Source organism: Podarcis raffonei, chromosome 6 (genome assembly GCF_027172205.1).
Source record: "Podarcis raffonei isolate rPodRaf1 chromosome 6, rPodRaf1.pri, whole genome shotgun sequence".
Classification (NCBI taxonomy): domain Eukaryota; kingdom Metazoa; phylum Chordata; class Lepidosauria; order Squamata; family Lacertidae; genus Podarcis; species Podarcis raffonei.
The window spans coordinates 4,783,227-4,798,861 of record NC_070607.1 but is presented as its reverse complement, the minus strand read 5'-3'; the positions used below and the strand labels follow the sequence as shown (position 1 = coordinate 4,798,861).

Below are 15,635 nucleotides of genomic sequence, written 5' to 3'. Positions count from 1 at the left end.
TGGTGGTGAGAGAGGTTGGGGTTGGCCTAGGGTGTGATTGTTTGCTTGTGATTGGCTGTGGTGATCTTTGTTTTCGTGTGTGAGTGAGGTGGGTGGGTGTTTTGGATCAGGTTAGCCATATTGATTTGTATGCTGTTGGTGGATTATTGTCATTGTCCTGTTGGGCTGTGCATGTGATAAAGGGGAGCCATACCGGGGTGAAGGTGTCTTCTTCTGTTTGTCCCCGTGTCAGTTTCAGTTTATTAGTTAATTTTTCTAGTAGGGCTGTTTCCCATACTATTTGGTACCATTGGTCCATGCTTACTCCTGACAGGTCTCTCCAGTGTCTGGTTATGGTGTTTCTGGCTGCTGAAAGTAGGTGGGTTATGAGTTCTGGAGGGCTGAGTTTGAGAAAGCCTGTTCTAGGTGGTGGGGCCTTTGGAGACCGTCACTTGGTACAGATTTCAGCTGCTGGTTGGCGCTGAGCTACTGGAATATATTACACCTAAAATGGTACCAATTGCATTGGCTGACATTGCCATTGCTGGTTATAACCTTTAAAGCCCTGAATGGTAGGAGACTAGTCATAGAATCATAGAATCATAGAATCATAGAGTTGGAAGAGACCACAAGGGCCATCGAGTCCAACCCCCTGCCAAGCAGGAAACACCATCAGAGCACTCCTGGCATATGGTTATCAAGCCTCTGCTTAAAGACCTCCAAAGAAGGAGACTCCACCACACTCCTTGGCAGCAAATTCCACTGTCAAACAGCTCTTACTGTCAGGAAGTTCTTCCTAATGTTTAGGTGGAATCTTCTTTCTTGTAGTTTGGATCCATTGCTCCGTGTCCGCTTCTCTGGAGCAGCAGAAAACAACCTTTCTCCCTCCTCTATGTGACATCCTTTTATATATTTAAACATGGCTATCATATCACCCCTTAACCTCCTCTTCTCCAGGCTAAACATGCCCAGCTCCCTTAGCCGTTCCTCATAAGGCATTGTTTCCAGGCCTTTGACCATTTTGGTTGCCCTCCTCTGGACACGTTCCAGTTTGTCAGTGTCCTTCTTGAACTGTGGTGCCCAGAACTGGACACAGTACTCCAGGTGAGGTCTGACCAGAGCAGAATACAGTGGCACTATTACTTCCCTTGATCTAGATGCTATACTCCTATTGATGCAGCCCAGAATTGCATTGGCTTTTTTAGCTGCCGCGTCACACTGTTGGCTCATGTCTAGTTTGTAGTCACCTGACCCAAACCCACCAACCCACCATGTGTCTGTTCCCTGAGTTTGGCATTGGAGGGCTTGTTTACGTGCCCACTGGTAAAGACAGTCTGGTTGATGTGTACTCATAATATAGCCTTCTCAGCAGTGGCTCCACAGTTTTGGAAGTAGTTCCTTCTGAGATTTGGCAGGCCTCATCCCTGCCAATGTTTAAGAGGACCTTGGGACTCCCCTCCCCCTTGATGGCTTTTAGGGGTTAATGTATATCGGAGTTTTAATATTGAAGTAGTTATGGAATGTCTATTTCATTATAAATGTTAATCCTGCTGTGATATTAAATAGAATTGCAAGTTTGTAACTAACTAAATAAATACCCTGGAATTATCTTCCCATAGAAGCAAATTCAAAATGGAAGCTTCTGATCTGGGAAAACCATCTAAACTGGAACAGCTTCAGTGCCTCCTAGTTTCATCCACAGCCCTGTCTCCTTTCCCTAAACAAAACAGTGCCAGAGTCTGGCACAAAAATAATAATCACAGTGGCCATTTCCTCCAAATACCCAAAGCAGTACCTTAACTGCGCACTTAATTTATCTCCCTGTAAATCTTTATTTTATTAGCAGTCCTTACAGAAAGCAGTTCTACAAGAGTTGAAAAATTAACCATTGAGACCTTTTCTCTTGGAGCATCAAGAGATGCACTATACTGGGAGGTGGTACTGTATAAATTGTGTGGTTATCATCTAGTGGAGGAACAAGGAATCTTTTTGAACAGGTCAACTCAAAGGAAGTGTGAACTTCCAATCTGAGCCTCTGTAGGATGATGGCAGACTGAGCTTTTGTGGATGATTTAGTGATCAAGGGAGGCAGGTGCTTCCAAGAGAAATGAATAGCTATTTAAAATCTTCTAGTCACATCAGCCACAGTTAACCTCTGGACAATTTATTTGGCTTAGGCCAGGCATGTCCAAAGTCCGTTTTGGGGGTGTAATCTGGCCCACTGGTCGATTTAACCCGGCCCCCGTGGCAGTATATGTAAAAGCTCAACAACTTTGGTCAGCCCTCACACATGTTCACTTCATCAAATCTGGCCCTCTTTGAGAAAAGTTTGGGCACCCCTAGTTTAGGCACTTCAATTCAGAGACCATTCCAAAAATCCTATTCTGAATCGTGGCTATCCTAATATCACATCAGCCAAATTTGAAGTTCGGGAGGTTAGAAAGAAATACTCTTCTTCAGAAAGTTCTGAATGTTCTGAATAGAAACACTTGCACTTTGCCTTTCGGTTACGCAAATAAATGTTTGCAATGCCGTATGCCTAACTATTAGCATTTGCAACAAGACGTACCAAGCTGTGAAAGGAAACCTATAACTGCAGAGCAAAGGACAAGGGACACTCAAGGCTGGTCGATTCATGCTGGCAAACATATTCAACCCTCAACCCAGTTTGGAGCTCCAGTCCATCACTGCGGACATTGTATGTTCTGCAAATACATCAACAGGGTGCATTCCTTCAACAACCCAGGTGCCCACTAGTGTGTATCATTTTAAAAAATTTGGAGCATCACTTGAGTAGCTTATGCTATCAAGGGCAAACTCTAGGGATCTGACCCACCAAACCACTGTTTCAGTGGCCCAACAGCCCCTGGTAGAATCAGGCAGAATCAGGCCCAAGACATTTTGGCACCTGAGGTGGACCACAAAATGGTGTAGCACCCCCCCCCAAGAAGCTACTAATGTATTTAATAAGTTGATGTGTGTTGTTAAATTTATTTATTTACTGAGCAATAATTATATACCACTTAATTAAAAACAACAACACTCTAACAAATAATAACCCCCAAAAAACCTCATCAGAAAATACCAATGAAATAAAACTTTATAAACAAGGAGACATAATCAAATTATCAAAATATAGATAAAACCAACACTTTTACAAATGAATATAGATAATAAAATTACACATCGCGGTAGGCTTGCCTAAATAATTTTTTTTAAGCAGGCGCTGAAATCAGGGTAATGACGTCACCTGCTTAATAAATGACTCAATGGCGAAGAGGACCAACCAGCACTAATAACGATATAATACTGGCAATATTCTCAAAAGTCAGAGTTAGGTTTATATAGGGCTAATTTTGATATGGTAAATCTCATGTGCATAGGGACGTGGGTGGCACTGTGGGTTAAACCACAGAGCCTAGGGCTTGCCGATCAGAAGGTCGGTGGTTCGAATCCCCATGACGGGGTGAGCTCCCGTTGCTCGGTCCCTGCTCCTGCCAACCTAGCAGTTCGAAAGCATGTCAAAGTGCAAGTAGATAAATAGGTACCACTCCAGCAGGAAGGTAAGCGGCGTTTCCGTGCACTGCTCTGGTTTGCCAGAAGCGGCTTAGTCCTGCTGGCCGCATGACCCGGAAGCTGTACGCCGGCTCCCTCGGCCAATAAAGCGAGATGAGCGCCGCAACCCCAGAGTCACCCACGACTGGACCTAATGGTCAGGGGGCCCTTTACCTTTTTAAATCTCATGTGCAGCCACGCCAACTGCGTTGCTGCTATCTTGCACCTCTGTTATATTTGGTCCAGCCAGTCTCTCTCCTCCTGCAGTTCAGGCTGTGAGTGCCTGTTCAATACTGCTTTGTAAGAACCTTAAATCAGTTTGTTCAAATGGAAGTGTCCACAAAAAGATCTTTATTTTATGTTTTATTTATCATTACATTTCTATTACTGCTGTTACTAATAGTACTTTGGCGCAAGCTTTTCCGTTGTCATTGTATTTTAGGGTCTTGACGGAAGTAGCTTGCACCGAAAACAGCCACCACAATTAAGAGCACAGAGAGGTGACAGGCACGAGAATAAAAGTGAATTTTTAAACCCCTCCTTGGAGGGAGCACAGCTGACAGCTCCCCTGTCACCAAAGGAATTGTCAATCTAAAATGATTGCTTTTCCAATCTAATTTTGATGCCTGGATAGTTCCGTTGCAGCTTGCCAAAATGAGAAAGTCAAGTGAGTAAGCAAGCAAACTACCACAACCCATTCTTGTTGTTGTTTTATTAAAACAAACAAAAGCAAACCAACTGAACCACTGATCCTGCCTCGTACAACCGGCTTTGCTCATTTTCTCCGAGAACAGCCGCTGAAATATTTATGACAATCTTTCCTAGTGACATCGCCATGAAGTCTATTCAAGCCAATCCCCGAAATGTTGACAATCAAGCTGTAGCCCAGCAGCTCTTTATGCCAGTTCTGAGTCTGATAAACAGCATTCCAAATGGGGGCATTTCATGGGTTACACTTTAAGCCTCCCCCAACCCATGCATTGCGTGTTTTTTTGTTCTCACAGGGCTTCAAAGATCAGCCCTCCTTTCCCCAGTGGCAGTGGTTCTCATACTGTCAGATGAACCTCCCTAGCGGGATATCGTCTCTAGAGCAGGGGTATGGAGCCCTTTCCCAAGGGCCACAGTGCCTTCTGGGCAGCTTTCCAAGGGCCATGTGCTGTCAGGGACAAAAGCAGGCAGGGCAATGGATGTCAACTTGACCACCGTACAGTCTCACACCCCTCTCCATCCTCCCTCTAGGCAAGCAAAGGGCACAATCAGAGTTCACATTATGACCAGGCTGAGGCATTCAGAGTGCAAAACTGGAAGAATGAGGGTGTGCAGTCTGGGGAGATTTATTCAGGCCAGATTCAGATGCCTCGAGGGTCAGATTTAGCCCCACAGGCCTGAATTTCCCCAACCATGCTGTAGAGCAGACTTTCTCAAACTTGGTTCCTCCGATGTTGCTGAACTACAACTCCCATCATCCCTAGATAGCAGGGATGGGGAAAGCTGCTGTAGAATATTGTGTGCACACAATACTCCAGCAAGGGATAAGATCCTGAAGCTGGTAGTACGCTTCTTTCCCACCAGCAAAGACAATAAGGGGATCCATGCAGATACAGAATGGATTTATAGACGTGACAACATCTCCATTGCCCCATTATCTGAGGAAAAAGCTACAGCTTTGTTAAGGTGGTTCCCTATGTATGGTTTTAAGACGGGCCAACAAGATTGTATTCCGTTCCTCTCCTAAGGCTAGTGTCGAGCTGAGTATCTCAATTTCACAGCAGCAGGTGTATGAGCATTGGAGGCAGCCATCTTTGCAAGCTCATCTATAGAGAATCTGGTGCTGAGACACGGTGTGAGTAGAGCAAGTTTAGAAGGGGACCCCGGGTTCAAAAGGTTTGAGAAACACCTTCTCTATATAGGTTCATGGCCAAAAGTCAGAGGCAAAATGTAAACCCAGTCCAGCTTTAAGGAAGTGCCCATTTATCAATATGAATGACAAGCATCTGAAACCCTACTGAGATGGAACTATTAAAAGGTTAACTTCTGTTGGCCTTCAGTTCTGTGGCTGAGTTGCCATAATGGTTCGGTTTGGTCTGAGCCAACCTTTTTCCTGGATCCAAAGAAAGGGGCATATTGCTGCTGCTGCTGCCTAGCAACATAATATCATGCTATCCAGGACATGTTTTGCCTCTGGGCAATTGCTGCTGACTTCTCCCTTCCAGCAAAAATCTCCACTAAACTGTAACGTAGTTAAGAATGGATGGATTTGCCCATTGCACACATTTTGTCTAATGCACACATTTTTAAAAACATTTTTTTCCTACTATAATGCATTTTTGTATGTTAGTTCCCCTACCATGCGCTACTGTAAGCACTCTTCCCAAATATGTGCGTTTTTCTAGGCATTACAGGGTTGGAGAACCTCATCACACAATTCAGAGAAGTGTGGCTTTTCAAGGATTGCTGCATTTCAATTTGTGATTGAAATGCAAGTTAAGCAGATTTGCATTAAAATGTGAACATATTTCTACATCATCCCTAAATGTAGTGAAGTAACCAACCCATAGATGTGAGGACAGGGTGAGGACATAAGCCTAAATGATGGGAAAGGAGTAGAAGTTGAGAACTTGATTGTCCCTCTGATATAGTTCACAGGGGGACTAGCATCTGATCTCCATCAGGGCCAGCTTCACACATTTTGGTACCTGGCAGAATATCCAAAGGGCACACTTCCCTCCCACAAAGTAGCACAGGGCAAAATCTCCTCCTTCAGCTCCTCTTAACTTAAGTGAACCAGAGGCCTCCTTCAAGTCCTGCCTGCATCAATGGTATGTTCTGTGGTGACCCAAGGCAGTGTCTTCTTCTTCTGTCACTGTGTCCCAATTGTGAACTCCCTTCAGATTGTTCCCCTCATTACCAGTTCCAAAAGAAAACCCCTTTACCTTGTTGTGTTAGGAGTTTGTTTAGGGGCGAGCTGAGATTGTGTCTGTTTAATCTAAATGTGATGAAATATTGTACTGGTTTGTTGTCTGCTGCTCTGAAATTCTCTTGGGATGAAGCTTGGTCTAGAAATACAGGGATTCAATCCATTTCTATATACCATAGATTCCGGCGTATTAGGTGACTGGGCGTATGGGGTTCGTCTTATAAGCCCAGTCGCCTAATACGCTGAGCAGCTCCGCACCAGGAGAAAGCCGCCAACACAGCAGCAGCGGGGGGTGGGCTCCGCTCCGCGCCGCCCATACCCGGCGCATAAGACGACCCCCGACTTTTTAACCTCTTTTCTGGGGTTAAAAAGTCGTCTTATATGCCGGAATCTACGGTAACCCCTTTCAGTCCATAAGGTGAGATGTGCTGGTGATGGAACTGATGGAAAAAGTCCCGGCCCGTCTCTTTTGCTTACCTGTAGATCCTGTACCTGGTGGCGAAACCCTGCCGAAAGCGCTCCATGAAGTCAACATACTCTGGGGCTCGGTGAAATGGTCCTCGATCAGTGAGCAGCCAGTCCAGCGGTACTTGGCTGGAGGAGGCATGCTGTTCGTGTGGTGTGGCAACAGCTGCAGCCAGCCCCCAGCACCCCAGAGTCAGGACCAATACTGAGGACGCCCATGGGACCATCAGCCAGAGCCCGTTAAACTGAGCGCTGCGCTGCCACCTCATGCTTCTCCTGCTCGGTTGGCTTCTTCATTCTCTCACCACTCCTTCCCTCTCGGCGCTCCTTCAGGATTTCCTGCACTGAGAAGGCACAAGGAAAAGAAGATGGGTCAATCCCCTTTTTACTGAGGTAAGGAAGAGACAGTAATTCTCTGAGAAGCAGAATAAAAACAGAGTAAACAACACGGGGTCCAACCAGTACATTGAACTCTGCCACCTGAGGAGGGCAGATGGGAGCCAACCTTCACTCCCATTCAAAAGCATGACTGGCACATGCCCACTACTGAAACAGCCATCCAGGGGCTGATGAAGAGGGCAGCAAGTGGCAGCACTGCTGGGTCAGATCCACGAGGGGCCTTTGAAGTTCCTGGGGGCACCAGGCTTGACTGACTAAAGCACACAGATCCCAAGTGGAGTGCTTACTTGCCCTTGTGGTCTCCATGCTGCAAGTGCTTCATGCGTTTGTTGTTCATCCGGGGCCATCTGGGGTAAAAAGATAGGGTAGAAGCAAAGTGCCAATGTTCCTATGCTTTTTCCCCTAAAGGGGTTCAGGTGCTACAGCTGAGAGCTGCAACGAATGTATGAAGTTGTCTTATACTGAGCCAGACCCCTGGTCCATCTAGCCTCACCTGTTCCAACTTTCTCCAAGACAATGGGACCATTGAGTCCTGTATGGCCAGCCCCTCCAAGAGACTGCAGGTCTCCAAGGATTTCAGCAAGAATCGTCCCAGCCTGGTGCCTGAGATTCTTTAACTAGAATTACCAGAGAATGAACCCAGGAGCTTCCACATGCAAACCAAGTTCTCTGCTACTCATCTGCATCCTCTCCATATATATCCCAGGCCAGACACCTGAGGCAGTGCTCACTCAGGTCATAGCAAGCACTAAGCACTTGCACAGCATGGCTCGAAGCATCATTACACTTCCCATACATTTAACTCAGTCATCTGTACAACTTAGGCTGACAACTGACCGGGTGTGTGGCCTGGCCTGGCCTCTTGCCTTTTAAGAGCAGCCTGGTGCTCAGAAATGGGCAGGTGCAGTTTTTCAAAGCATGGGAGATGGCCTTTAGGACTTTCAAGATGTTGCCTCCTCTGAATGCCATCATACCAGCTGTTCTTAAGGGCACAGCTACAGCAGCTTCTTCAAGCAGCTCACAACTCCAGTGGCTGCTTGAAAATTAGTAGCCCTGCTGCTAATAGGCCTATAGCACAAGCCAGGGGTCGGCAACCTAAGGCTCATGGGCCCATGTGGACCGGCGTGGAGCAGAACGGGGACTGCCTTCTGCAATGCTGGCCGGCTTCCCATGAGGAGATTTCACCCCTCCCATATCCAAGAATCTGCTGATGTTCTCTGCTGATTCTCCAGAGAGGAGGGGGCGGTTTCTGCTCTCTACTTATTCCGCTCCAGCCTCACATCAAAGTGTCGGGGAGAGAGAGAGACTGAGTGTTAGAGAGAGATCGTGTGTATAGATAAGGTTGCTGCTAAGAGCAGCTGCAGACACTCAGTGCAGTTCAGCATTTTCGCTTAGACCTCATTTAGCTCTGTACATAGTTGTGTATTATAGTTGTAGATAGAATAAAAGAAGATATTCTACAGAGCTGCTCTCTGAGTCGTTTATGCTCTGCTATACTCTGCTGTACTCTGCTGTGCGACGACTGTCTTCTTGTTGGAGTGAATCCGGTGCTCACAATTCTAAGCTGTGAGTCCACAGCACTTTGACCTGTTCCTGTGCAGAAGGTGGTCTCTGGAAGTGCTACCCAGCTCGCCTAGCCCAGTCGGGGCTGAAGTGTATGAGTCCAGTTAGTGGCACTGGCTCAAGGGCGATGCTGTCATCCCATTGGCTGCAAGAAGCTCCTGCAGCCAATGGGAAGCTGTGCACGCCTCCTCCACACTGGAAATAGTGTTTGTGCATGCGTGCACACGCACTCTGGCCCACCGCGGCGTCTGCAGGACTGTGAACCGGCCCAAGCAACAAAAACTTTGCCGACCCCTGGCATAAGCCAATATTATAACTCAGGACAGACCCACTGACACTCAACGGCATGACTAGCTTGGGTCCATTAATTCTGTTGGGTCTACCCTGAGTATGATTTGGTCGGTACCAATCCATTGCAGGTATGTGGGCTGAGATGCCCCCAGCCACCTGGTAGTCTCAAGCCTTGCTTATCATGACACAGCAACAGAACCACTGCATTTCTCAAACAACCCCCACATTTATCCAGCATGTATCCGTCACAAGTGGCTTCTCTTCCTCTTCTGGGGCAGAGTCCTCTCTACCTGCCAGCCATGTGTCACTTAGTTATGCCCCACTTGTTCTGCAAGAGGGCACCTGCCATGCCCCCACCTCCCAGAGCACCAGCCTTTTAAAAATAAAATACTGTCAACCCCAATTCGGCGCATCACGCGCCCTGCAAAAGCGAAGGGCTTATTTCTTTTGTTCTAAGGCCTCAGTTGCTGAGGAAATGAAATGCTGATTGACAGCAACGGGAATAATTTGTCAGGATCACAGCGCCAGTTGCCAAACCAGCTAGACAAATAAAATAAATAAATCCCAGACAGACAAAGCAAACAAACACAATATAAACAAACAGCTGAAAGAGCATCTCTCACTCCCAGTCTGGGGCAGCATTTCCCTGCCCCCTGCAGAATTCAACTTCTATTTCAGAACTAAAATAGATGAGTAGATTATTTCAAGGAGGCTGGTGTGATAGCAACTTTGCTTCACGTATAAATCTCATCCCGGTTGTAGATGAGAAGCATTTGAAAATCTGCTCACAGGAGTCTTTAGTTTCGAGTCTGTGTGTGATTCTGTTCTTTTCTCAAAGTACAAACATTTTGTTTTCCCACCCACTCCAGAAGAAACAAGAGCAAGAACAGAACGAATTCTGGGACCTTTACCACCATCACTGCTACTATTCATTTATTTATATGCACCATCAATATGCAGAGTGCAAAGGCAGAGTAAGATTGGGGGTGGGAATAGTCCCTTTCTTTAGCAGCTTAAAATCTGAATGGAACTCTCTACTCAGGTGACAGGCTAGCAATCTCAAGATGTACTCCACCCCTGATGCCCTTCAAAAAAAGGGCTATAACTTTGTCACATCTGTTGTTTCTTTGCTTGCAAGAAGGCCTGCACCAGCAGCTGGTACTTCCAGGAGCCTTGGGAAGAGACTTGCCATCATCACCCTCCCCAACATTTGCCATTTGCTGCTGTCAGTCTCCTCAGGAGTAGGGATTTGGGAGCCAGCTGTATGTCATCATCGAGCCCTCCCCTCTGAACTGCATTTAAGCCAGACTCCTTAGAGTGTAGCAAGGCCAGCACCACAAACTTTATTGTTGGTTAACACCTGTTTTGCTTTATATTCTTAAGCCTACATTTATTCATTTGGTGAGGGGGCAATATTGAATTGATTCTGTGTTTGCCAAATTGTTGATTTTTCCCCTGTATTTATTTCCCCACTGGGGAGAGGTGCTGTGGTGATAGGTGTACGTGGGGCAGGGGCAGAAGTTGCCCTGGAGACAATGCTGCATTGACATTCTCCTACCCTGGCGTGCGAGTGGCACACAGAGCCGGTGACCAGTGGGCCCTGGTGGTGTTACCATGTGGCGTGCTTTCTTTGCAGGGTGTGTTTTGCCACCGCCACCCTCCTTTTCTTTTTCCCCCTTTTTTTGAAAATAATCTTTATTGATTTTATGATTACATACTATACATATACACATTACTTTACATTTACATTTACTCCGAGTTTATTTCCCGCCTTCCTTCTTCTGGCTTTTTTATGTCGTCTCTAAGTTTTTCACATTGTCTTTATCGATTTTGTATATTGTTGTTCTTCTTTCAACTTTATCCGTACAGTGTCTATATACAAATAAATATTTCTGTATATACATGTCTTAAAGGTAAAGGTAAAGGGACCCCTGACCATTAGGTCCAGTTGTGAACGACTCTGGGGTTGCGGTGCTCATCTCGCTTTATTGGCCAAGGGAGCGGGTGTACAGCTTCCAGGTCATGTGGCCAGAATGACTAAGCCACTTCTGGCGAACCAGAGCAGCGCACAGAAACACTGTTTACCTTCCCGCTGGAGTGGTGCCTATTTATCTACTTGTACTTTGACGTGCTTTCGAACTGCTAGGTTGGCAGGAGCAGGGACCGAGCAACGGGAGCTCACCCCATCACGGGGATTTGAACCGCCGACCTTCTGATCAGCAAGTCCTAGGCTCTGTGGTTTAACCCACAGCGCCACCCAAGTCCCTATACATGTCTTATTGTTTGTCTATATTCATTTACAGATACAATTAGTTACCTTGATTGTATTTTACATTTTAATTCATATTGTCATTAACATCCAATAAAGTTTCTTTTAATTTCCCATTATGAGGTTTATTTCCATTCTACTGATTTCACTATTTCACCTTATCCTATCCTACCTTATCCTTTTCTGGGCTGGATATGTGTCTAGGACGTCATGGAGGCTGTACCAGAATAGCAGCAGCATAGCTGCCACTCCATTCTGGTTTAACTGGTATGCAAGCTTGCTTTGGGGAAAAGTAGCAGGAGAAAAACAGCACCACGATTTCTTGTTAAGAACACGGGATAAATGGAAAGGAAGAACGAGATTGAGCAAATCCCTGCATATTAAAACAAAAGCTGCTGCAGGCGTTGGCACAAAAGCCGGTGGGGGGGCGGGGGCAGCATGGAGCAGCTGCCTCTCAGTCCGGAATCGGTGGCTAGCAAGTTGTACATCAGAAAAAGGTCTCAAACTCTAGACCAGGGATGGAGAACAATGTTGTCAGACTACTGCCCCCATCATCCATGACTGTTGACTTTGCTGAGTGGGGCTGATGGGAGTCAGAGTCCAACCACACCCAGCGAGAGGCCCACTGGCTCTCTATCCCTGGTCCAAACAGTTTGATGCTGTTAGGAGCCAGTTTAGTCAGCTGACAGGTTAAGAAGGAAGGCCTGACAGTTCTTTGCGGCTCTCAGGAGAAAATAATGGATTGGTCCCCCCCCCCCAACGGCTGCCTCACCTTCACTTTTGATCAGATTAGAGGTTTCATCAAGCCACATTTGTTCGAGTGCAGAACTGTAATCTCTGTCATGGAAGATTTCTGTCCAAATAGGGAATGAACGATACAGAAAATTTCGGTCATTGAGAAAGTACAACATAATGTGTCAGGCGATATTAATGAGAAAAGGTTTATCAGAGCCTTCCTGCAGGTATAAACCATCAGGTTTTTGAGTATTTCATAAAAATTAGCTAGTTTTTAAAAATCTGTTCTGATTCATTACCTGTTATTTTTAAAATTCAGAATGTCCATTCTGTTTTTGGATTTTTTTAACGTTTCAAACTGAGAGCTAAGGAAGACACTAAATCAAGACCTGATAGTGATGAGCAATTTTATTTTAAAAAATGTAGTTGGTCCATTTAATTCTGCTATTACAACTTCATTTGTTTGGTTATTAAATTCATTGAGATCCATCATATGTGTTGCTCTATGATTATGTAATTCATTCTCTTTGTTCATTATTTTTGTTTCCTACTTTTTATCAGTGCAAGACCCAAGTGCTCTTCCACGGCCAGTAATTCCTGCTACTATTAAAGAAATGCATGCCAAAGTTGTAAAATAGTTCCAAATACTATACATTAATTCATTGCTCACTCAGAACTCATTCAGTAAGTTTGCTGAGGCCCTCGGATTTTTATGAGCATCCTCTGTTTTAACTGACTGTTGCTTTTTTAGTTCATTGTTTTCAATCTGCTGTTTGTGCATTAATTTGTATGATTATTATTATTATTTATTTATTGTACTATTTTGTTTCTTGTTACTCTGCTAGCCCCGCTGTTGAAGGTGAAGGATAGAAATAAATAAACAATACTATTAAACTCTGACCGACCTACATGCACATCACTGGGCAAATGTTATTGTCAAATGATGTTTTTCCCATTCCATTTTATTCAACAGGAAGGGGGGGAATCAAGGCGCTTTAACGAAAATTGACTCCTGCTCCCCAGTGGAATATTCTTTAGTTTTACCCAGCCATGTTGCTTCAGCAAAGAAGTATTTCAATCAGCTCTAATTGATTCACATGCTGTATTCTGGCTTTCAAACAGCCCACTAACCTTTATGGGCTCCTTGGTTGAAGCAGGCCCCCCCACAGAGCAAGAAGCATGGGGGGGGGGGAGCAAGCAGAGCTCTGCCAGAAGAGTAAATGCAAAACCTGCAAACAGGGTCTCCATCACCACCTTCAGTAATAAACCGCTCAAAGTGCAAGAAACAAGACATGTCAATCACAGCATGTGGCTTGCCATTCCAATGCAAATATAGCAAAAGCAGCACACCTTCCAAGGCTTGCTTTTCAGTTGGCAGACTATTACTATAAGGGTGGACTTGGGGTGCATACAAGCCTACAACGATCTGTGCAGCAGCCTTGTTGTGAATGAGTGCGCACAAAACCTTTCCCTGTAGGTAACAGAGAAATCCATTATGCAAGTCCTTTCCTTGCCTTGCCTGAAGGATGGCACTGATTTGGCCATATTCAGAGTGAGTCAGAGGGGGGAGGGCTGCAGTTGAGGAGAGCCTGGTACAGTACTGGAATTTGGGGTGGGGAAGGGGAGGGGAGCTACTGCACACAGGGCCGTCTTACCCATAGAGGCTGGTGGCACAGGGCGCCAGGGCACCAAGTTCTAGAGGGCGCCAGGGAAGAGGCAGAGGCTTGCCGCCCTCGCCTGCCTCTGCCATGCTGCGCCGAAACAGCGCCACGCCCAGAGCCTCCATCTGCCGTGGCCACCGCAGCACGAAGCGTCCAGCTGAGCTGGGAGGCACTGAGTCCAGCCTTCGCCTCTTCCCCGCCGGAGGAGCTGCCCTCCAACCACTGCCCGCCTCCTCCAGCCCTGCCGGCAGCGCCATCCTCCCTAAAAAACTCTGGGAAACGGGAGGGTGGGTGGGCGCCGGAGGGAGCTTTGCACCATGGCACCGGATATGCTTAAGAAGGCCCTGGCCGCACAGAATTCCAAGGCAGGTTAGGAAGAGCTGTTTCTTAACCGCTACTTGACTCACATAGGAGCAGAGTCGGGGGGGCACAAGAGTGCTGGGACTTCCATGGAAAACATGGCTCCTCTTTAAATAAATGTCAGCCAAGATGCCCTGGAACTGGGTAGAACTATGAGGAAGTGGATGGAAAACAGTTTCTGGAACACTAGGTATCATTTCCATATGTTGCATTAACTTTGCACTTGAGTCATGCACAGTACGTATGGCAGGCTGATCCTGGAGCCAACTCTCTTGCACACAACCTCTGGCTGTGCAGCAGAGCCCTGATCCAAAAGCCCACAGAAAAATGCCAGTCCTTGGCTCCCATGAAGCTCTAATAATACATTTTGGATGTGACTGGTAACTGTCCTGCTGTTCTCTTATAAAGGACCTCAAATGGCTCTGCTAGCGCATGCTGTTCATGACCTCCCTCCACCCCAGTCCTCCTGCCATTTCAGTTCTGGGCTCTACTAATGCATGTCAATCAGCACTTTCAATGCACTCCCTGCTATTTCATTTCTGGATTCCCCACCAGGCTCTTCCGCCGAATCTCCATCAAAGCCTTCATTACCTCTTGCTGCTCCATCTCTTCCTACACACATACAACATGGCCATTGCCACCGGGTGTTATTACTGGCTTCCAACATCCTCACCTATCCCTGCTGCGAGTCTCCTCCTGACCACACAGCCAACACACCTTAACCTTGACCTGCCACATGCTGGCTGGTCCAGCTCCAGCCAAGTACAGGATGAGAGGAACTATTTCATCTAACACACAGCTTAGGGAGCAATTTCTAAGGCTGTTTCAGAATGGGGCTCGCACTCACACATAGCCAATAATTGAGGCCAGCAAGCACCAGGTGGGCCATGAACCAGGCTGCATGTATTCCATCCTGCTATGGCATGGGTAGGTAAACTAGACCCGGGAGCTGGATCCGGCCCAATTGCCTTCTAAATCCGGCCTGCAGACGGTCCGGGAATCAGCATAGAACGTGTCCGTTTATTTAAAATGCATCTCTGGGTTATTTGTGGGGCCTGCCTAGTGTTTTTACATGAGTAGAATGTGTGCTTTTATTTAAAATGCATCTCTGGGTTATTGTGGGGGATAGGAATTCATTCATTTCCCCCCTCAAATATAGTCCGGTCCCCCACAAGGGACAGTGGACCAGCCCCCTGCTGAAAAAGTTTGCTGACCCCTGTGCTATGGCCTCGGGGTACAAATGCCAAATGGGACATCAAGGACAGAAAGTTGGGATCCTGGAAATCTCAGCTTTCATTAAATATTTTTCTAGCATTCAGGGACGCGAGTGGCGCTGTGGGTAAAACCTCAGCGCCTAGGACTTGCCGATCGTCAGGTCGGCGGTTCGAATCCCCGCGGCAGGGTGTGCTCCCATTGCTCGGTCCCAGCGCCTGCCAACCTA

At 46.5% G+C, this 15,635-nt stretch overlaps 1 protein-coding gene across 1 annotated transcript in view; it reads right to left on the bottom strand.

The window, feature by feature from the left end:
• The window catches only part of BRINP2 (BMP/retinoic acid inducible neural specific 2), an 86,412-nt gene that overhangs the window by 32,257 nt on the left and 38,520 nt on the right, over window positions 1–15,635 (bottom strand). The window contains exon 2 of the mRNA XM_053391248.1: window positions 6,929–7,260. Coding sequence (XP_053247223.1) covers window positions 6,929–7,185 — 257 coding nt within the window. The 5' untranslated portion in view covers window positions 7,186–7,260. The remainder of the gene's footprint in view (window positions 1–6,928; window positions 7,261–15,635) is intronic.